This window comes from Chiloscyllium punctatum, chromosome 10, assembly GCF_047496795.1.
Source record: "Chiloscyllium punctatum isolate Juve2018m chromosome 10, sChiPun1.3, whole genome shotgun sequence".
Classification (NCBI taxonomy): domain Eukaryota; kingdom Metazoa; phylum Chordata; class Chondrichthyes; order Orectolobiformes; family Hemiscylliidae; genus Chiloscyllium; species Chiloscyllium punctatum.
The window spans coordinates 99381128-99403271 of NC_092748.1; the positions used below are offsets into that span (position 1 = coordinate 99381128).

General features: G+C 41.6%; 1 protein-coding gene across 2 annotated transcripts in view; it reads left to right on the forward strand.

Moving 5' to 3' along the window:
* Positions 1–22144, forward strand: part of tfcp2l1 (transcription factor CP2-like 1) — a 45565-nt gene that overhangs the window by 18099 nt on the left and 5322 nt on the right. Inside the window, exons 8-13 of one of the 2 annotated variants that reach the window (XM_072579865.1) lie at positions 3373–3461; positions 7624–7672; positions 8404–8497; positions 10977–11067; positions 12191–12297; positions 17057–17199. In XM_072579865.1, the coding sequence (XP_072435966.1) occupies positions 3373–3461; positions 7624–7672; positions 8404–8497; positions 10977–11067; positions 12191–12297; positions 17057–17199 (573 nt within the window). The remainder of the gene's footprint in view (positions 1–3372; positions 3462–7623; positions 7673–8403; positions 8498–10976; positions 11068–12190; positions 12298–17056; positions 17200–22144) is intronic. The other variant, XM_072579866.1, reaches the window with a different exon arrangement.

Below are 22144 nucleotides of genomic sequence, written 5' to 3' on the forward strand. Positions count from 1 at the left end.
AACAGGGTTACCCGATTAACTTGATAGAACTAGTCTGGATCTGTAGGATATAATCTATTGGTAATTTGATGTTGGTTCCTGTCTCTTGAAACGTATTTTTGCCAAACTGCAAGTGGAACATACATATTATATTCGTGGTCTTTAAGCAGAAATACTTAATGCTGTAGACACCGCAGCTAATGCTGGTAGCTTGAAGTTCTAAGTTTTGGTTTGTAATACTTTTTTTCAGGAAGGAAGTGAAGTTTATTCAGTGGCATAGGAAGGATCTGTGGAGAGAGAAAATGAGCTTATTTTTCAGGTTGATGACCTTTTGCTCTAATTTAAAAGAATTGATCTGAAATATTAATTCTTAATATTTTCTCTCCACAGATACTTGCCAATGTGCTGAGTGCGTCTAACATTTTACTTTCATTTCCAGCATCCACGGCATTTGGTTTTGACAGATCCTACCAGCAGAGGCCGGATTTACACTTGTTTACTGAAATGCTTTAATCAAGTGAATAAAATGTTTTCATTTCAAATATTTCATTTTAATGCTTCACCTCCCTAATATGTTCAAGATCAAAATTTGCTTTTGGATTCAGGCAATTTCTTTTTACTTGGTTCACGTATTTTTACACGTAGAAGTGAAATTTATTCAAAATCATGTCATTACTTGGAGGTGCTTTCTGGTGCAAGAATCGAATGAATTGATTTGAGTATCAGCTTGGCTCAGTTGTTGTCTCTTCGAACTCCAAACCAGAGGTTTTGGGCTTCAGGCCCTGGGCAGCTCTCATCTTTCCTTCATGCTGGTTGAGTGGGTGAAGAATCAGGGCTAGCATGGAAATGAGCAAGTGAACCCTACTTGTGCTCTCATGCAGTGCAGTGCTGAGCGAGTCTCCAGGCAAAATGTTAAACTGAGTCTGCCTCTTCAGATGAATGGTTGGAAGCTCCTCTGTTACTATTTGAAGAAAATCACACAATGACCTAGTCCACAACTTGTCACCATCAAAATAAAATTAACTAATTATTCACTTCACTGCTGTTTTGTTGGATATTAACTTGCACAATTTACCTCCAAAAGCAGTTTCTTGAAGATAATTTGTGTAAAATACCGTGGCTTGTTTCAAAGACAGGATAAAGCAGTTACGTAAATGGGAATCTAGCTTTTTTGGATCAATGTTACGTCCGTGCATTTGAGTCCGCTTACAATGACATTGCATTATGAGGGGTCCTGTGCTGTCATCAGGAGAGATGGTGCACTTGAGGTTGGAGTTTGCATTGCAATGTTATAGGAATGCATTCTGTTGAGCTTTTGGTGTCCGTTTCACTACAAAGTTGTTTCTTCCATCCTCTGATTAATTTCTCTCCATGAATATCTGATCTTTTCCTGAACCTGTTCCTCTGTGTTACTATCTCACAAATCAATGATATCGTTTTGTTTCTATGTTGAAGTATTTTTTTTTCTCTGAACTGAGGGAGGAAAAAATGATTACACTGAAATGCTTCTGGAAGCTTCCCTTTGTCCTGAAGTGCATTTGTTAGGCAGTTGTTGAAAACAGATCCCCACATTCCAAGAAAAAAGGGTGCCGGGGAGCCCACAGCTAGAATACAATGTACCATTTCAGACTTCTTACTTAAAGAGGGATGTACTTATTTTGGAGGCAATTCACAGAAGTTTCACTAGCTGATTCCAGAGATCAGGAGTTGTCATGGGAGGAAAGCTCGATCAGGTTGAGCCTATAGTTATGGAGTTTATATTAGAATCCCTAGTGTGGAAACATGCCATTTGGCCCAACAAGTCCACACCGACCCTCCGAAGAGTAATCCACCTAGACCCATTTCCCTCTTACTAATGCACCTAACATTATGGGCAATTTAGCATGGCTAATTCACCTGTGGGACTGTGGGAGGAAACTGGAGCACCCAGAGGAAACCCACGCAGACGCTGGGAGAATGTGCATACTCCATACAGACAGTCGCGTGAGGCTGGAATCGAACCCAGGTCCCTGACGCTGTGAGGCAGCAGCGCCAACCACACTGAGCCACCATGCCAGAAGAGCAAAAGGTGATCTATCGCAACAGATAAGATTCTGAGTTGGATGTAGAGAGGCAGGGAAATCTAGGGGCATGTTTTAAAGGTAGAAGAACTCCCAGTGGATTAAAGAGGACATTTTTCTCAGAGGATTGTCAGTCTGTGAAATTCTTTCCACAGAAAGCAGGGGAGCTCGGGGTCATTGAGTATATTCATGGCTAAGCTAGACGGATGTTTGTTCAACAAGGAAGTTGAAGGATTTTGGTGATAAAGTGGAGTTAAGGCTTCAGTCAGACTAGTCATGACCTTATCAAGTAGAATGGACACCTCAATGTTCTAATCTTGCTGTTTCTTATGATCTTGTTACATTAAGATTAAGCCCGCTAGATTTTATGTTACTGACCATATAAATAATCTGCTCTTTATTAACCATGTCAAAATGAAATCAGATTGACTGCTGCTGACAGTGAGGCAACATTTAACTGAGTGTGATATCAAGTGGCCCTGGCAAAATTCAAGTCAGTCAGAAGGAAACTTTCCACTGATTGTCATCTTCCTTTGTGTCAGGTATGACTCCAGTGTTTGATGGAGGCTGATCATCTCGGCCTCAGAACATTTCTGCAGGAGTTCCTCAGGGTAGTGTCCTGGACTCGACCATCTTCCGTGACCTTCTGTCCAACACAAAGTCAGAAGTGATCACGATTTGCTGATGATTGCACGGTTTGCAGTCATCTCAGTTGGGAAGGTTCCAGTGTCTGATGTTAGCAATATCTGGACAGCTTTCAATTTTGATCTGGTTACATTTATGGTCAATGGTAACCTCCAAGCTATTGATGGTGAGACAGTCAGCAATTGTCATCTCACTAATGGGTGGGGGGAGTAATTCCATTCCATCTACTTGGAGCTGGCCTTTGCTTGGTACTTGGGTAATGTGAATATGGCTTGCCACTTATCAATCCAAGCCTTAATATCTTTTCCGAGATTCAGCATCTAAAACAATATGATATCCTTAACTTCAGTTGAAGCAATAATTTTTCACACTCAGTGTGCTTTCTTTAGTTTTGAATTCTGATTCTCAATGTAAAGCCTGGGATTCCTTACGATACATGTTTGTTTTAAAGTTGTCCTCCTACTTTGTGTGTCGAAGCATCTTGTATTTCTTAGCTTCTCGACAGTTCTAAATCTTCTGCTTTGTTTAGTACACAAAAATACCAGAGCTGTTGCAGGTTCAACGATCAGTTTCTACGCATGACCCATCAGAGGAAAAGCTGTTGTCTTTTATGTGATGAGAGCTTATTCATGCATTGCTGGATTTTAAGAGATGCCAACTGAACTATGCTCATCATTCTTCTTTGCAGTGCTCTCCATGGCCTGATGCCTCATACGTTAGTAGCACTCCCTCCATAGGTTACCACAGCTTGCCTGTCAGCTTTAGTGTCAGTGAAGGGTATGTACCACCTTCTCTACCACAATCCCCTTTGTCACTTGGTCATTGAGCAATTATAGTTTTGGAGTGCCATAATTGAAAATCAGTCTTTGTTTGTTTAAGCAATCAATTATTCCAATAATCTGGCTCCAGTGAATGAGTTGCTGTGTACAGCTACAGGGATAAAGGTTCAGGCAAATCATTATACAAGTCTGAGATCCTCAAGATTGGTTTAATCTTTGCCTTTGCAACTGTAACCTGAATTGAGGTCCTATTTTGCATTTCCATCTGCCCTATCTGGAATCATAGAATCCCTACGGTGTGGAAGCAGGTCAAGTCCACACCAATCCTTCATAAAGCATCCCGACCCCTACCCTGTAACCCTACATTTCCCATGGCCAATCCACCTATCCTGCACATCTTTGGACTGTAGGAGGAAACCAGAGCACCCGGGGAAAACCAACACAGACACAAGGAGAATGCGCAAACTCCACACAGACAGTCACCCAATGCTGGAATCGAACCCCAGATTCTGGAGCTATGAGGCAGCAGTGCTAACCACTATACCACCATACAACTTTCTCATAGTATGATAATGTCAGGTTGTATAAACTCCTCCTCCTTCTGTCTTTGCAAACAACACTGCTAGGGAGTCTCCTAGGTGTCAGATCAGCCCATAGATATCACTTAGACTAAATGTAGCTGCAATTTACTAAACAGATTTAAATACGAAGATCTAATTATAACCCTTGCCCTCAGCCGAACTGGCCGTTTCAGATCATTAATGATTATTTTCTTTAAGTCTGCTGCATGGATAGTTTGGATTCCTTATAGCCTCCAAAGCTGGATCTTCACAACAACAGTAATTCCTTTTTTGTTGTGAATTCTCTCACCTGCTCCATCCCCACCCAACCTGAAGGTGGTTTTCTTCAGAAATGTCATCTACTTCACTGACCGTTACTGCATTGAGGTAACATCCAAAGTGAGTCTTGCTAATTTATTCAAGGGCACCACCCTACATCAGATTACCCCTGTATCTGCACTATGTTACTTCACAGCACAGACAGAAGATGAGGATCAGAATCACAGGCTGGTCTCAATAGACAATAGACAATAGACAATAGATGCAGGAGTAGGCCATTCTGCCCTTCGAGCCTGCACCGCCATTCAATATGATCATGGCTGATCATTCCTAATTAGTATCCTGTTCCAGCCTTATCTCCATACCCCTTGACTCCACTATCTTTAAGAGCTCTATCCAATTCTTTCTTAAAAGAATCCAGAGACTGGGCCTCCACTGCCCTCTGGGGCAGAGCATTCCACACAGCCACCACTCTCTGTGTGAAGTAGTTTCTCCTCATCTCTGTCCTAAATGGTCTACCCCGTATTTTTAAGTTGTGTCCTCTGGTTCGGCACTCCCCCATCAACGGAAATATGTTCCCTCCTGCCAGAGTGTCCAATCCTTTCATAAGCCTATACGTTTCAATCAGATCCCCTCTCAGTCTTCTAAACTCAAGGGTATACAAGCCCAGTCGCTTCAGTCTTTCCGTGTAAGGCAATCCTGCCATTCCAGGAATTGACCTCGTGAACCTACGCTGCACTCCCTCAATAGCCAGAATGTCTTTCCTCAAATTTGGAGACCAGAACTGTACACAGTACTCCAGGTGTGGTCTCACCAGGGCCCTGTACAGCTGCAGAAGCACCTCTTTGCTTCTATACTCAATCCCTCTTGTTACGAAGGCCAGCATGCTATTAGCCTTCTTCACGACCTGCTGTACCTGCATGCTTGCCTTCATTGACTGGTGTACAAGAACACCCAGATCTCTCTGAACAGCCCCTTTACCTAATTTGATACCATTGAGGTAGTAATCTGCCTTCCTGTTCTTGCCACCAAAGTGGATAACCAGACATTTATCCACATTAAACTGCATCTGCCATGCATCTGCCCACTCACCTAACTTGTCCAGGTCACCCTGTAATCCCCTAACATCCTCATCACATTTCACCCTACCACCTAGCTTTGTGTCATCAGCAAATTTGCTAATGTTATTGCTGATACCATCTTCTATATCATTTACATATATTGTAAAAAGCTGCGGTCCCAGCACGGATCCCTGCGGTACCCCACTGGTCACTGCCTGCCATTTCGAAATGGAGCCGTTAATCACTACCCTTTGTTTCCTATTAGCCAACCAATTCTCTATCCAATCTAGTACTTTGCCCCCAATCCCGTGCGCCCTAATTTTACTCACTAACCTCTTGTGTGGGACTTTATCAAAAGCTTTCTGAAAGTCCAGGTACACTACATCCACTGGATCTCCCTCGTCCATCTTCCGAGTTACATCCTCAAAAAATTCAAGAAGATTAGTCAAGCATGATTTCCCCTTCATAAATCCATGCTGACTCTGTCCTATCCTGTTACTATTATCCAGATGTGCCGTAATTTCATCCTTTATAATAGACTCCAGCATCTTTCCCACCACTGAGGTCAGACTAACTGGTCTATAATTTCCTGCTTTCTCCCGCCCACCCTTCTTAAAAAGTGGCACAACATTAGCCGCCCTCCAATCCTCAGGAACCAACCCCGATTCTATTGAACTCTGGAAAATAATCACCAGCGCATCCACGATTTCCCGAGCCACCTCCTTCAGTACCCTGGGATGCAGGCCATCAGGTCCCGGAGACTTATCAACCTTCAGACCTAACAGTCTCTCCAACACCAAATCCTGGCAAATAGAAATTCCCTTAAGTTCAGGTCCTTCAGCCACTGTTACCTCAGGGAGATTGCTTGTGTCTTCCCCAGTGAACACAGATCTGAAGTACCCATTTAATTCCTCTGCCATTTCTTCGTTCCCAGTAATATATTCCCCTGCTTCTGTCTTCAAGGGCCCAATTTTTGTCCTAACCATTTTTTTGCCTTGGACATACCTAAAAAAGCTTTTACTATCCTCCTTTATATTCTTGGCCAGTTTACCTTCGTACCTCATTTTTTCTCTGCGTATTTCCTTCTTACTAATCCTCTGTTGTTCTTTAAAAGCTTCCCAGTCCTCCGTTTTCCCGCTTATCTTCGCTAAGTTATACTTTTTCTCTTTTAACCTTATATGTTTCTTTACTTCCCTTGTCAGCCACGGCCGCCCATGTCTCCTCCTGGGATCTTTCTTCCTTTTAGGAATGAACTGATCCTGCATCTTCTGCATTATACACAGAAATATCTGCCATTGTTCCTCCACGGTCTTCCCTGTTAAGGTATTAAACCATTGAACTTTGGCCAGTTGCTCCCTCATAGCTCCATATTTCCCTTTATTCAACTGAAATATTGTCACTTCAGATTGTACCCACTCCCTCTCAAATTGCAGATTGAAGCTTATTGTATTATGGTCACTACTTCCCAATGGCTCCTTCACTTCGAGGTCACTGACCAATTCTGGTTCGTTACACAATACCAGATCCAGAATCGCCTTATCCCTGGTCGGCTCCAGCACCAGGTGGAGTGGTCTCCTCGCACTCCACCCCAAGGAAACATCCATTTATGTTGTGTCCAGTTGCTATTTTAGAAAATACTGAGGGGACCATATTTGATTAGATTAGATTACATTAAATGTGGAAACAGGCCCTTTGGCCCAACAAGTCCACACCGACCCGCCACCCACCCATACCCCTACATTTATCCCTTACCTAACACTACAGGCAATTTAGTATGGCCAATTCACCTGACCCAGCACATTTTTGGACTGTGGGAGGAAACCGGAGCACCCGGAGGAAATCCATGCAGACACGGGGAGAACGTGCAAACTCCACACAGTCAGTCGCCTGAGGCGGGAATTGAACCCGGGTCTCTGGCACTGTGAGGCAGCAGTGCTAACCACTGTGCCACCGTGCTGCCCACAAAGTACTACATTTGAGTACTACAACAAATCATTGAGGGAGCAGTTCTGCTTTGATATTGATTTGTCTATCACTGAATGTTAGTATTCTAATGAAATAATGATGGGGAAATGATTAAATCAATAATGTAGTAAATGTCTATAGAATGCTTATCTTTGAGTTATTGTTTTTGAGGTCTTGAGTTGTAATTTTGGGACATTTGAATTCTGTAGATGAATATGCATTACTTGTTTTGATAGCTGTGTGTGGCTGTAGCTGCATCAGTCTTAAACTAATTTTTATGGTTATGTAACTTCAGAAATTGGACAACAACAAGCCCAGAGGAGCCACTGTCTCTGAGCGTTGATGTAAGTATTTGTGGGATCATGTAACTGTCTTCCTTTTCTTTTTTAAGGACACTCTGGTGTGCTGCTCGTTTCCCTTTTCCTACCTTCTATAAATATGAGGATATTTAAGTCAATGCTGCCTGTGTTCTGGCCCGCACCAAGTCCCTTTTGCTTATCTGACCTGTCCTTGCTGAACCCATGCTCAATCCCAGTCTAGCAATGCCTTGATTTTAATATTCTCATCCTCATTTTCAGATCCCTCAGTGACCTTGTTACTTCTTACCTTTGTAACCATCTCCAGCCCCACAATACACAGAGATATCTGCACTCCTCTGCTTCTGGCATTTTGAGTGTCTCAGATTTTAATTACCCAACCTTCAGTTGGCTGGGCCCTAGCCTCTGGAGTGTGGTGCTGTTCGAAGCATTGACTCTCCCACACCTCGGATGCTGCCTGACTGGCTATGCTTTTCCAGTTCTGATCTGCAGTCCTCACTTTCTCACTAAGCTCTGGGATTCCCTCTGTACAACACTCCCTTTCACTGCTTCACTTTCCTCCTTTTAAGACTGTCTTTAAAACCCATCTCTTTATCCAAGCTGTCGTATTCTAATCCATTACCTCTTATGGGGCTTGTCTCATATTTTGCTTTGTAATATTCTTGTGAAGCGCCTTTGGATATTTATTATGTTAAGTTATATAAATTGCCATTGTTATAGGTATCAATTGAAGGTGTCCTTTTTTTTTGACAATATAGCACCTGTTGCCCACAGCCACGAGCCAGGAAGCACAGCAGTGGCTGCACAGAAATCGCTTCTCAGCATTCTGCCAACTGTTTTTCAGTTTTTCAGGTGAGCCATGTTATTTTTTACCAAAGAACCCCTCCAGGCTGTCAGTAATGGCCGATCCTTGGTATCCCCAAAGGTATAACTTTGGATGACAGAAACAAAAAGTTTACTTAATCATCAACAGAATTCTAACTGGTTGGAGTCACTAAATACTCTTGTCCCTCCTCTTTATTGTTGGAGGTGAGCAAGTCGTCTTTGTTAGCTACCCTCCTCCTCCTCCATAAAGTGAGCACATCTGTTCAGATAATCACTGTATTGTTAGCATTCAAGAAGCTATATGGTGAAGGATGGATTTCTGGATCACTGCTGATTAGTTTCTTTAAGTCTGCTGCATAGATAGTTTGGATTCCTCACAGCCTCCAAAGCTGGATCCTAACACTTAACTTACTTAGAGTGTGGAAACAGGCCCTTCGGCCCAACAAGTCCACACCGACCCACCGAAGCACAACCCAGCCAGACCCATTCCCTTACATTTACCCCTTCACCTAACACTACAGGCAATTTAGCATAGTCAATTCACCTAACCTGCACAGTTTTGGACTGTGGGAGGTAATTTTTTTTATTTAAAAAAAATACTGCACATCACGCACCTTCAACCAACAGTAACGTAGAATCTATAGTGTAGGAACAGGCCATTCAGCCCATTGAGTCCATTCTCACCCCACAGAGAGCATCTCACCGAGACCCACCCCATCCTTGTAACCCTGTGTATCGTATGACTAATTCACCTAGTCTGTGTGCGGAAAGTGGAGCATGCAGAGGAAACCCACACACAAACAAGGAGAATGGGTATGTTCAATGGGAGCCACCCCCAAACATCTATACCTGCCCCTGTTGATATGCTTCTCTTTAAATATTCTGAATTGACAAATTTAGATTAGATTAGATTACTTACAGTGTGGAAACAGGCCCTTCGGCCCAACAAGTCCACACCGTCCCGCCGAAGCGCAACCCACCCATACCCCTACATCTACCCCTTTCCTAACACTACGGGCAATTTAGCATGGCCAATTCACCTGACCTGCACATCTTTGGACTGTGGGAGGAAACCGGAGCACCTGGAGGAAACCCACGCAGACGCTGGGAGAATGTGCAAACTCCACACAGTCAGTCGCCTGAGGCGGGAAGTGAACCCGGGTCTCTGGCGCTGTGAGGCAGCAGTGCTAACCACTGTGCCACCGTGCTGCCCACTAAGTTATGACAGATGGGATTTGAATCCAGACCTTATAGCCCAGAGATAAGAATACTTTCACTGACCCACAAGTGACTTCTGTTGTTTTGCTCCCATTGAGTTCATTAATCTGGTGCAGTCATGTAATGACATGCACACATCCAGGGTCCAGACCTTCTGGCCCAATGGTAGGGATACTACCACTGTGCCATATGACTCATTTTGCTACTAGTTATACTTTTTGGAATAATATTTAAATCATATTAACTAAATTAATTAATTGATCAAATGAGCACCATAATAATATTTAGATCCTCAAAATAACTTACAAAATTTAAAGTTAAACTTTGGCTGTGGAGCACTTCTATTTATGGCTGTTTTTCTAATCAGCCTGTTCAGGGATATTATGACATACCTCTGGAGCCAGTGGAACTTGAACCCAGGCCTCCTGACTCAGAGGTAATAACACTACCTCTGTGGTGCAGCAGCTCCGTCCTAGAACCCTAATGTTTCTGCTTTGTCTTTTGTTTCTGTTTATATATGTTCTTATTTAATCTATTTTCCTAACCAACATATTCAGATTTGTTATGATACATCTCTGGAGGAGGTGGGACGTGAACCAAGTCTCTTGGTGCAGGGATACTATCACTTCATCATAACAGGACCTAATTAATCCCAAGCATTGAACATGATTACCCTCAATTCATGTGCAATTTAACATTCACTATCTCATTGCTTCTCACATAATGCCACAGTTTAGCTCTGCAGTTAGTTTGTTAGTTTTGATGGGTGAAAGGGAAATGCTTGTGCTGTGTTTTCTAAACACTAAGATTGAAGATGTTACATAGCTTGAGCAGACATTAGAATATCTTCTGTAATTTGTGAATTCTTTTTTCATTCTAAAGAAGTGTTTTGGTTTTTTTTCACAGTTATTGCTATGATATTGAGTCCGTCAATGTATTTTCCAATGACATGCATTGTGTTGTATGTTCAGTGCTCTAAACTGTAACTCTTATGTGATTTTTTTAATGAAAGATAATGGAAGGTGCGTTGTGTAGAAATAAAGCAGTAAGGACTGGATGTCATGATGCATAAAATATACCTGGGCTTCATGAAGTTATTGTCGACCTTACTAAGATTTAAACAGTTGTACAAGATCCTAATTAATCCAGTTTTTTTTTGTCTGCTCCATTCAAGTACACTTACATGAACTTGCATTTACTTCCAGGGTCAGACTTCCACCATACATAGCATGCCTTTAACTTCTTCGCAGTTTGCATGCTTACATGCATGTTCTAATGAATTCCTCAGGTGCAGACTTGTTGAAAATGTCTAAAGAAGATTTGATCCAGATTTGTGGTCCTGCAGATGGAATCAGACTTTTTAATGCAATTAAAGGAAGGTGAGTCATACAAAACATTGCACCACAACTTTCTTGCTATAGTGATGAATATTCTTTAAACAAGCCATAATGAATCAGAGAATTTGAATGATCGTAGATCATTCACTTCCAATTGAGCTGACAAAATTTACTATCTTTTTTTGTCCCAATTTGTGTGCAAAGTTTCTTGAATGGCTACTTTTGCATTTGCCTCACATTAGAGACCTTTGTTCTTTAGAGAGGACTTGGGGCTCAGTAGGTAGTACCTTTTTCCACCTGGGCCAGAAAGCCCGGGTTCATAACCTAGCCCAGGACTTGATGGCCATGCAAGGATCCTTATGACATAGTCAAACATGTTAGTATCTCCATCTGTTAATTCTCCCAGCATGCCATGGGGAAACTGATCGGTTCCTGGTCAGCCATGCTTGATGCAAATGGTATTGCTCAAACTATAACCAGTTGTCTTTCGTGAACAGAGAGAGACATTGGTGATCCCATGTGGAATTAACAAAACAAGGTCCAAAACTGCAGAAGACATTCTAAAGCCTGTTGAGTCTGTGCATCTTCAAACATCTAGATATTTTTCTCTTGCCTATTGTATGACTCACATTCCACTGTTTGACAAATGCTCAGCAGTATCCATTCTGTTGACTATTTTCTTCATTCCCTCCTTCTCCGTACACTGCTGCTGAATGCCAGTGGGCATCTGCGCTGTACCAAAATGTCGTCATTCCATGAGATCTAATGAAATCCATTTGCCAATTTAAACAAATTCACAAATATTGCTGTATTATGGTGTGTGTGTGTGTATACGCGCACGCGTGCAGTTTTACTTCAGTAGATGGACGGGTTTGGGGAAATGGACGTTATTTAGTTGCGGTGCCTCCCAGGCTCTGCAATGTGTTTGTTTTGGTCATTTGTAGTTCGAGCATGGCTGTGATTGAGAAAGTACTCATTAAACTTTTGTGCAGTGCTACATTAACAATAATTGCTAGCCTTGTGGATAATTCAAATGTGAAATGATTAAGTACATTTTAAACTTGGTTCTATTATTGCTATTCATCCCTAATATTGCAGTGCTGAAGTTAACATTGGCTCTCAAGTACGGCATTAATAACCATCCTTCTGATACTCATATTCACAGAAATGTGTATCCAAAACTGACCATCTATATGTGTCAGGAGCCTGAAAATAATCGGGATGATCATCAACAGAAACAAGACATCATTTCCAGAGTTAGCCCTTCAAGCGGTGAGTTCTGTTCCTAGTACATTTTCACAGGAGTGAGCCTTTGTGAGGGTCTATCAGACCAAGAAGGAGGTTAGAAATTTCACAGAAAAATCGTTTTTACTGCCCTCAACCGTATTAATGCCAACACCCCTTGCCCATCACTTAGCAACATGGCAAAGCCTAATAGGCTTGCTTTCAGATTTGGGGATTTGTTTCCAAACTATTCCAAAGTGCATGAACAAAGAGAATGTTCTTATTTTTGCGTATTTCGGTCTCAGGAATGTGGTAGGATATGGCAAGACGCATTTCAGCTCCAGCAAACATTTTCACTAAGATTGGGAAATTAATGAACCTGCACCATATGTAAGTGCTAGACAGGGCACTGACTGCATGCTAGGCTCACCAGTGATTGTCACAAATTAAGTGAAAGGGTTAAGGAGCGACACAAAGGACCTCAGTGCAGATAGGTGAAATGACCACATTGCATTACAGCAGGAAAGCATTTGCAAAAAGAATAGGGACTACTTAAGAAAGTTAAATGCTTGTAATTATTGTGCAGTATCTATTCAATTCACACCGAAGATTTGGGTGCGTTTTTGATCATAATTAAATCCATGTATCCATTGATATGGTTAACGTAGAATGTGTGTCAAGGACATTCGGTTGTAAGTTTGAAATGAATTATTAACATTGTACAACACCTTAGTAAGGTCATTTAATGTTTTCTCGAGGCTTTGTTTTGGGTAGCAATGTCCTAACAAAAAAATTGGCTCGGCAAGTTCAGAACAGAGTTGGATTACACTGGGGCTTAGCCCCTTTCCGATGTGGAGAGATGTTTAAAGGGCAGGTCTTAATTTGTAAAGTGAAAACATTTAGGAAGAGCATGATGAAAGTTTTGAAGATGAAAAATGCGAGCGCAACCTGGATATACTCGAACTTTATTGCAGTTTGACGATAATTAGATTAATAATCCTTAGACAATGCTGGATTTTAGGAAGAATTTTTATGTTCACTTTACATCCCAGCATATATTTCTATCAGAAGTAGTTAGCACAGTAATCAATGCAGCACTTTTAATTAGAGCTGATTAATTATCAGTTTTATTAAAAGGATCAAGAGTTATGTAGATAGGAAAAGGATGATCTGAATGGATGCTGAATTTACTATGGACCTGAAAGCAAGGAGTAGTGTTAGGTTATGGTCCACATTAAACCTGATAATATCAGAAGGTTTGAGACCCTTATAGAGTTTCACGAGTTGAGAAACTGGACCTCCAAGATGGTAATTCTGATTCCATAGTATATGTGCTGGTGAGTCTGGGGTCAACAAGATAAAGCAAGTTAGTGTGCATGACTTATGAAAAGGTGCAGAAGTGAGGCCTTCATTTTCCTGTGACACTGGGAGAGCTCTGCCAGGTGATGTGTAAAAGGGTGGCTCTGAGGAGAGCTGGGACCAATGTCCTTGTGAGAAGCTATGTACTGCCATGGGGGAAGGTGCAAACTAATTTGGCAGGGTGGGTCATCATTTGACAGTGAGAGGCTATCGGTGTGAAACATAAACATAAGGGGCAGCATGGTGGTTAGCATTGCCGCCTCACAGTACCAGGGACCCTGGTTCAATTCTGTCTTCAGGTGCCTGTCTGTGTGGAGTTTGCACCTTTTCCCTGTGTCAGAGTGGGTTTCCTCCATGTGCTTTGGTTTCTTCACAAAGTCCAAAGATATGCAGGTTACATGCAGGGTTACAGAGATGGGGCGGGTTATGGGTCTGATGACTTCAGGGATTCAGTGCAGACTTGATGGGCCCAATAGCCTCTTTCTGCACTGTAGGATGTATGACAAGGGAAACAACAAAAATGGAAGTTGACTGACTGCAATACAGGTAATCCAGAGGAGAGGGACCAGTCAGCGGTCAAATAAAACACAGATTCCAGCAGGGCTGGTGAGTAAGTGCGTTAATGTGTGCAATGTGACAGAGAAGGTGGGAACGTTGCAGGCGTGGGTTGGGAAGGAGATTTGAACTGGCATGGAAACTTATTGGGATTGCAACACATTCAGGAGGAATAATGAAAGAAAGGAGGTGAGGCTGAGAATATGAATCACGTATAGTATTACATTCTGGAGATTGGGTGATCTGCTTGACAGTTCCAAAGACAAGGTACACTTGTTTAGTATTTGGGAGCAGAGGAGAAATGATCCTGACATGGAGTAGTAAGTATTTAACAGCATGTTAAGGAAAGAATTAAAAATAATATAACTGAGGTTAGGTGAATTAGCCATGCTAAATTACCCATAGTACTCAGGGATGTGTAGGTTAGGTGTATTAGTCAGGAGAAATGTAGAATAATAGAGGAGGGGAATGGTTCTGGGTGGGTTGCTCTTTGGAGGATTGGTTGGACTTGTTGGGCCATATGACCTGTTTCTACACAGGGATTCTATGATGATCTATAATGATGATACTAAAGGACTTCAGTATTTTATTACAGACAGGGGTTAAATATCAGAGTAGAGAGCTAAAGGGGGCAGAACTCCTGAAATGTGTCTAGACAAACCTTTCTGATCAGTATGTTTCCAGGCCAATGAGGATCTCATTGTGTGGAAAGCATTTGAGAAGCAGTGGTTATAATGTCTATAAGTTTGGAGTAAGGAATGGAGCAAGAAGCAATGAATGTGGAAATACTAAAGTGGAAGAGAGCTACTTTCAGTAAGCTGAAAATCACACAACACCAGGTTATGGTCCAACAGGTTTATTTGGAAGCACTAGCTTTCGGAGTGCTGCTCCTTCACTACTTCGAAATAAACGTGTTGGATTATAACCTGGTGTTGTTTGATTTTTAACTTTGTCCACCCCAGTCCACCATCGGCTCCTCCACATTTAGTAAGTTGGAAAGGGTTATGGACAAGGGTGTAAAATTTGCAATTGATACATAGCTCATGAATGTGGGAAAGAGTGAAGAGGATCATACCAGATTTCAGGAAGGTATAGACTGGTGAAATGAACAGCCACATGCTAGTGAAATTTCATATAGTGCCAATGGTGGCTCAGTGGTTAGCACTGCTACCCCACAGCACCACAGACCCATATTTGATTCTATCCTTGGGACCTTTGATTGTCTGTTTGTGTGAATTTTGCACATTGTCCCTGTATCAGTGTGGTTTTCCTCCAAGTGTTCTGGTTTCTTCCCACAGTCCAAAGATGTGCAGGTTAGGTTAATTGGCCATACTAAATTATCCATAGCGTACAGGGGTGTGCAGGCTAGGTGAATTAGCCATGGGAAATACAGGGTTACAGGGATGGAATGGGTCTGGGTATGAACTCGGAGGGTTGGTATGAACATGACAGGCCAAATGGCCTGCTTCCGTACTGTAGGGATTCTACAATTCTAATGATGCATTTTGAAAGGGCAATGAGAAATTATAATCTGAATGTTATAGTTTTACAGGGAGTATAGTTCTAAGGAACAGCGAGATCAACTTAAGAGGATGATACTTTAAAAAGAAATCTGCTATGCTGGGTTTTATCAGTGGTGTCAGAGAATTAAAAAGTAAGGTCAGTTTTCAAGAAGCAGAGGTTGGGTAGCAGCTGGAGAATTCTGTCTAATTCTGGATGCCAAATGTTATGAAGGATATCCATGTTTTGGAGAGGGTCACAGGAGATCTACTCGATTTAAAACCAGGAGTACAATTATGTGGAAAGGCTAAAGATGCTGGGAATGTTTTGCTCAGAGTAGAGAAGGCCAAAGGGAGATTTAGTAGAGGTTTTCAGAACGTGAAGAGTTTTGAAAGAGCACATATGGAGAAGATACTTCCATGCACAAGATGAGAAGATATTTTTTTCTCATTGAATAGTAAAAGCACCATAATGGTGTATTCACTGAAGAGAAATTGACAAGTTTGCTTTGAATAATTGAAAGAGATAATGGGGCGATGCACAGCAAGTGAAATGTAATGGAGAGAATTTTGAAATTATACAGTGTGTGGGACCAGAGAGACTTGGGAGTGTACATGCAAGAAAAAAAGTTGAAACCATTAGGATTCATTGAGCAAACAAGACAATGAGAGTACAAAGGCAAGGGTGAACCATTTTCAAACACTGGTTCAACCTCATCTGGCATATTCTGTTCAACTCTGGACACCACTCTTCATGAAGGATGCAAAGACTTGGAGAAAATGTAGAAAAAGATTTCCAAGAATAGTTTCAGGGACATTGAGGATCGTTGATTGTGTGAAACAATTGAAAAGGCTGGAGTTTCCTCCTTTTGAGAGGTGATGTTTGAGACACTGCTTGATAGAGATGCTCAAAGTCAGGAGACGTTTAGAACAGGGTAGACCAAGCAAAACTCTTCCCATTGATGAAAGGGTTGCGAACCAGAACCAACTCATTGATAAAAGAACAAACAGCAACGCCAGGATTTTCTTTTAAGCAGAGAGTAATTAAGATCTGGAATGCATTTCCTGAGAGTGTGGTGGAGCCAGATTAAGCATTGACTATCAGAGGGGAATTAGATAATTATCTGAAAAGTTTTACAGGGATGTGGGGAAAATATATTTGAATGGGGCTAAGCTGATTTACTCTTACTGAGACTACGCATGGGCAGAATGGGCCAAATGGCCTACACCTATGCTGTATCATTATATGATTCCATGGTCTCCCCCCACCAAAGTACATGTGTCAACATTGGGAGAAGTGGGAAGCAAAGACGAAAACATTTCCAAGTATTTAATGTGTTTCTTATTTGAACTGTTTTTTATGTGATGAAATTCTTTTTCCCGGTTTCCTCCAGTATACCATGCAATCTTTTTGGAAGAGCTGACAGCGATAGAATTAACTGAGAAAATAGCAAATCTGTACAGCATTTCTCCGCAGCAGATTAACCAGATCTACAGACAGGGACCCTGTGGGATCCACGTGCTTGTCAGTGATGAGGTGAGATCCAAGAGAGGTCCATGCGCAGAATGGCAGCTGAGATGGCGGTCGACATTTTTTTGACCTTTTCTTTAAAAAGGTTTTTCTTTCTCTGGAATCATCTGTTGGGTTTGAATACTCCTGAATGGAATCAATTTGGACCCAGGTTGGGAATTCCTGGGTTAGGTATTAGGTACTTCCTGACCAAAGTGTTTCTCTTAACTTTCACATTTCTTAAAAGGAGACTGGTAAAACATTTCATTTTGCTTCCTTTCATTTTTTTTTCTTCCTTATTGCCCTTTTATTTCCTTTCATTTCTTCTCTCATTCCCCTCCTTTCTGCTTTCCTCTCTTGCTTTTCTTTCCTCCTCCTATGTCTACTTTCTTTCCTCCTCCCCTCTTTCTTTCCATTTTTTCCTCCCCACGCCTGAACTCTTCCCCATTTTCTTCAGCCTATCTTTCTTCCTTCAATTGGCATAATTTTCAAACTTTATTTACCTCATTAATCTTTCCATCCTTTCTTTGTAATTATGGTTATATCCTCTATGAGGTGATGTGACCTCATGTTATTCATTCTTCAAATTTAAAAACAATTACCTAGAAATCCTTGACCCATAGTGGAGTTTAAATTGAGGCCTACTGGAAGGTTGTTGTGCTGGAGTTGCCCAAATCTCAATATAATTATTACTTTTCACAACATCTTGTAAGTTGGGTAAAATGTCCTTGGACAATTACAGGAATTTGTTGAGGTAAATGCTGTGATTTGGCATTTTAACATATTGGTGGGGGAAATCTAAGATCTTTCCATGATATGGTGGTTATAATTATCTGTTCCTGATATGAAGTCCCTAAAAAAATGATAATATTTTGACACAAATACAAGATGGTGGTAAACTATATGTGCCAGAGAAGAGTACATGTATTCAACCAATATGCTTATCTGGTCACTGCAGTATCTTTGCTTATTTGAATTAAAAGCCCTTTCCAGTGTTTGTTATTAGAGTTGAAGAAAATTACATTGAATAGACTTGGATTTGTCAAATGTTCCCTGAAGTGTATTTTCAGACTGATGCAAAATTAAATACAACAGTTGTAGTATTGACAATTTATTGCTTGGTTTTTGGTTCTGAGCTTATCCAGTCACAAGTGAAATAAGAGAAAGAGTTGTAAGAAAAGCCAGGGTGAACTTTTGAATGATGCATTTATTTCAAGTCTCATTTGGTATGGCAGAAAATACTGAATAACACTAGCTTTTGGGCGGTGATTGCTTCTTGGATCCGGGAAATGACTCTGATTTGCTGCGAATAGTTTGGGTTTGGATGCATTGCGATTTCTCATGGAAATACTGTTTGCTTAGTATAAGATGGTTTGGCAATTGTTTTACATGAGACTCAGTTAGCAGTTCTCTTATCTGTGAGTTTGAAGTTTGTGGTTCAATTCTCACTTCAGCACAAAATCCGAACCTGACACTCCAGATTAATACTGAGGGGGTGCTGCATTGTTTGGGGTGCCATCTTTCAGATGAGACATTATACTCGGGTTCTGTATGCTTTCAGATCAATGGAAAAGATGCAATGCACAATTTTTGAAGAAGAGCAAGCAAACCCTCTAAATTTGCATTTAGTAACATTTGACAAATATAGACAAGGTAAGTGATTCAATCTCTTTTGGTTGAGAGGGAAATGCTGGCCAGGACACTGGGAGAATTCAACCGCTCTTCGTTCAATAATGGAATTGGATCTTTTGCATTTGCCTGTGAGGGCCCCAATTTAATGTCTCAGAAAAAAGGGTAACATTATTTACAGTGCAGCACTCTCCAAACAGAATGTTGAATATCATCCTCAACTCTGTGCTGACGTCTCTAGATTGGGGCTTTAAAAGTATGATATACCAATCCTCAGCTGAGTGTTGCCAGTGATGCAAGTAACTACTGCTCCTCCAGTCTTTGACACTGCTGTTTCCAAGTTGTCAGTTGAGATCCTTGAAGCGGTCACTAGGGTACAGTCCAATTTTTAATGTCTAGTAGGTTACAGAAGATCATTGAAGATTGTACTCGCCTCTTTGAGCGCTTCTGCAGCACTGACAGAGGCCATTGTGTACTTTGGAAATGAATCAAGTTCGACCAGAATTGTCTACCTTATTTACATGTTTTTGATTTGATTTATTGTAGTCACATGTACCTAAATACAGTGAAAAGTTCCGTTTTGTGAACAGTACGGGCAGATCATAGCAAGCATGGGCCAACAGACCATAACGTGCTCAGACAGAGCGAGGCATACAGAGGAGGTGCCCAAGCAAGATCAGCCCGAACAAGATCAACATTATTTGAAGTTAGAGAGGTCCATTCAGCAACCTAACAACAGCAGGGAAGAAGCTGTTTTGAGCCTGTTGGTATGTTTGTTCAAGCTTCTGTATCATCTGCCTGTTGGAAAAGAGTATTACCAAGGTGGAAGAGGTCTTCTGATGATGATGACAGCCTTTCCGTGGCAACAAGAAGTGTGAATGGAGTCCATAGGTGGGAGGTTGGCTTCTGTGGTGGTCTAGGCTCTGCACACAATTTCCTAGAGTTTCTTATGGCCCTTGGCAGAGCAGTTGCTATACCAGGCTGTTGTGCACCCGGATTGTGCTTTCTATGGTGCATCTATAAAAGTTGGTGAGGTTTTAGATGAACCAGTAATTGACGGAAGTGCTGAAATGAGCTGATGAAGATACATCACATCAAAATTCCTTACACTTCAGTGACAATGAAATTCAAAGCTAATTTCCAGTGATTCACAGCAGCAATTGCAATGCAGAGGGTTGCACGTGGTCAAGGTATTGCTTGGACTTTGTCTACAAACCTCTTGGGAGAAATGGATTTCTTCCAATCTGTACATGAAGAATTGCTGTAATGTCAGATGAAACAGTGCCTTTCATTGCAGAGATCCAACATGACAGCTTTTTTACTCATGGTATCCGAATCTTAGCTGCATAGGATTGAACAGCACAAGGCAATAATCTGTCAGTCACCTCTCAAAACCTGTTTGTGCAATTTGTGATGAAGCTCTTACTCATCCTTGTTATGGCTGTAAATATGTAGCTCCATGCTGCATAACATCGGGGGAAGTAATGGTAATGCCATTAGACTTGTAATCCAGGATCCCAGGAAGGGGACATGGCTCAAATTTTACATTTGTCGATGGTAAAATTTGCATTTTTAAAAATATAGAATAAAAGTATACTATCATAGTGACCACTGTCCATTGTTGTAAAACATCCATTTGGTTCACTAATATCATTTAGGGAAGGACCATCTTTACTCATTTGGTCTACATATGAGTTCAGATCCACATCAATGCAGTTGACTCTTAACTGCCCTCTGGCAATTTGCACAGGCAATAAATGCTGGTCTAGCCAGTGATGCCCACGCCCCATGAAAAAAGAAAAAGAGAAACTTCTGCAATGGTGGCACTATGGTTTTCATTGCATCAGTCATCTATTGGTGTCTAAGGTCTCATGAACTTTTTTATCCCGAATTAGCAGACATCTCTATTACTACCTCTTTCTCCAGTGCAAGGTCATTGTCTCGGATAGTGAATCATGGCACATGCAATTTAGCAGACTCACACCTTGAGTAGAAAAGTCTCTTAAGGTCAGTGGGCATTATGCACTGAGGTAGTTATGAATGGCCAGAGCTCCTCAGGACATCGAGAGGAGCAATTTGTAATACACAACTGTGAAAGGAGAATGGTGGATGCTGTGTAGTACCATAGAACAGTGTGAGGGTGAGGAATGTGCTCGCAATCAAGTAGTATAATGTGCCTGGGAATAGGACTTTGTATGTTACATTTTGGGTTACTAAATTACTAAATCAGCTGTACTTTGTCAAAAGACTAGTGTTGACCTGCCAACATCTTGCCAGGTAGCTCAAATTATCAACTTGTGAAACCTCTTGTCACAAAATCCTGAACATTTCAATCCTCCTTTCACTAGTTCTTTGTACAACCAGCTAATTATTTGAGGCTCGGAGGTCTGGGGGGGAAGCGGAACATGTTGACATCAGTCCTCCTGATCCCTATGCTGAGAGTCCCAAAGATAATGTGGAACCTCCATTCAGTTTTATGTGAATGTTCAACATACAAAGATCACCACCTTTCTCACTGTCATTCTCCCAAAATTTAATTAGCACGCCCTCCTAATTAACTGCTTCCAAGCTTGTCACATGCGGAGCAGTTGAGTATTCCGGGTCTGTACTTGGAGTTTAGAAGGACGAGGGGGAATCTCATTGAATACTGAGAGGCCTGGATACAGGGGATGTGGAGATGATTTGACCCATATCCCTCTAAACCCTTCCAATTCATATACACATCCATATGCCTTTTAAATGTTGTAATTGTACCGACCTCCACCACATTCTCTGGCCGCTCGTTCCATTCACGCACCATCCTCTGCATGGAAAGTTACTACTCGGGTACTTTTTAAAATCTTTCCCCTCTCTCCTTAAACCTATGTCCTCTAATTTGGGACTGAATTGAGATGAGGAGGAATTTCTTCAGCCAGAGGGTGTTTAATCTGTTGAACTCATTGCCACAGAGGGCTGTGGAGGTCAACTCATTCAGTTTTTTGAAGACCAAGCTAATTAGGTTCTTCAATCCCATTTTCTTGCCTTCTCCCTATAAGCCTTGATCCTCTTACTAATCAAGGATCTATCAGCCACGATTGAATGATGGAGCAGACTCGATAGGCTAAATGGCCTAATTTTGCTCCTAAATTTTGTGGCCTTATGATCCTCCCATTGCTACTCTATTGCTGTGGGGCCCTTTAAACTCCGCAATAGAAGTGTACTTTACTTCAGTACCAGCCCCACCCAGTCTTGCCTACCCATGACCCAGTGTAAACTGCAAGTCTGGAGTAGAGGTTTCAAGGAGTCAGGTGCTGAAAGTCCAAAGAGCAAGTCAAGGAATCTGAATGATCCAATGTTCCAATTT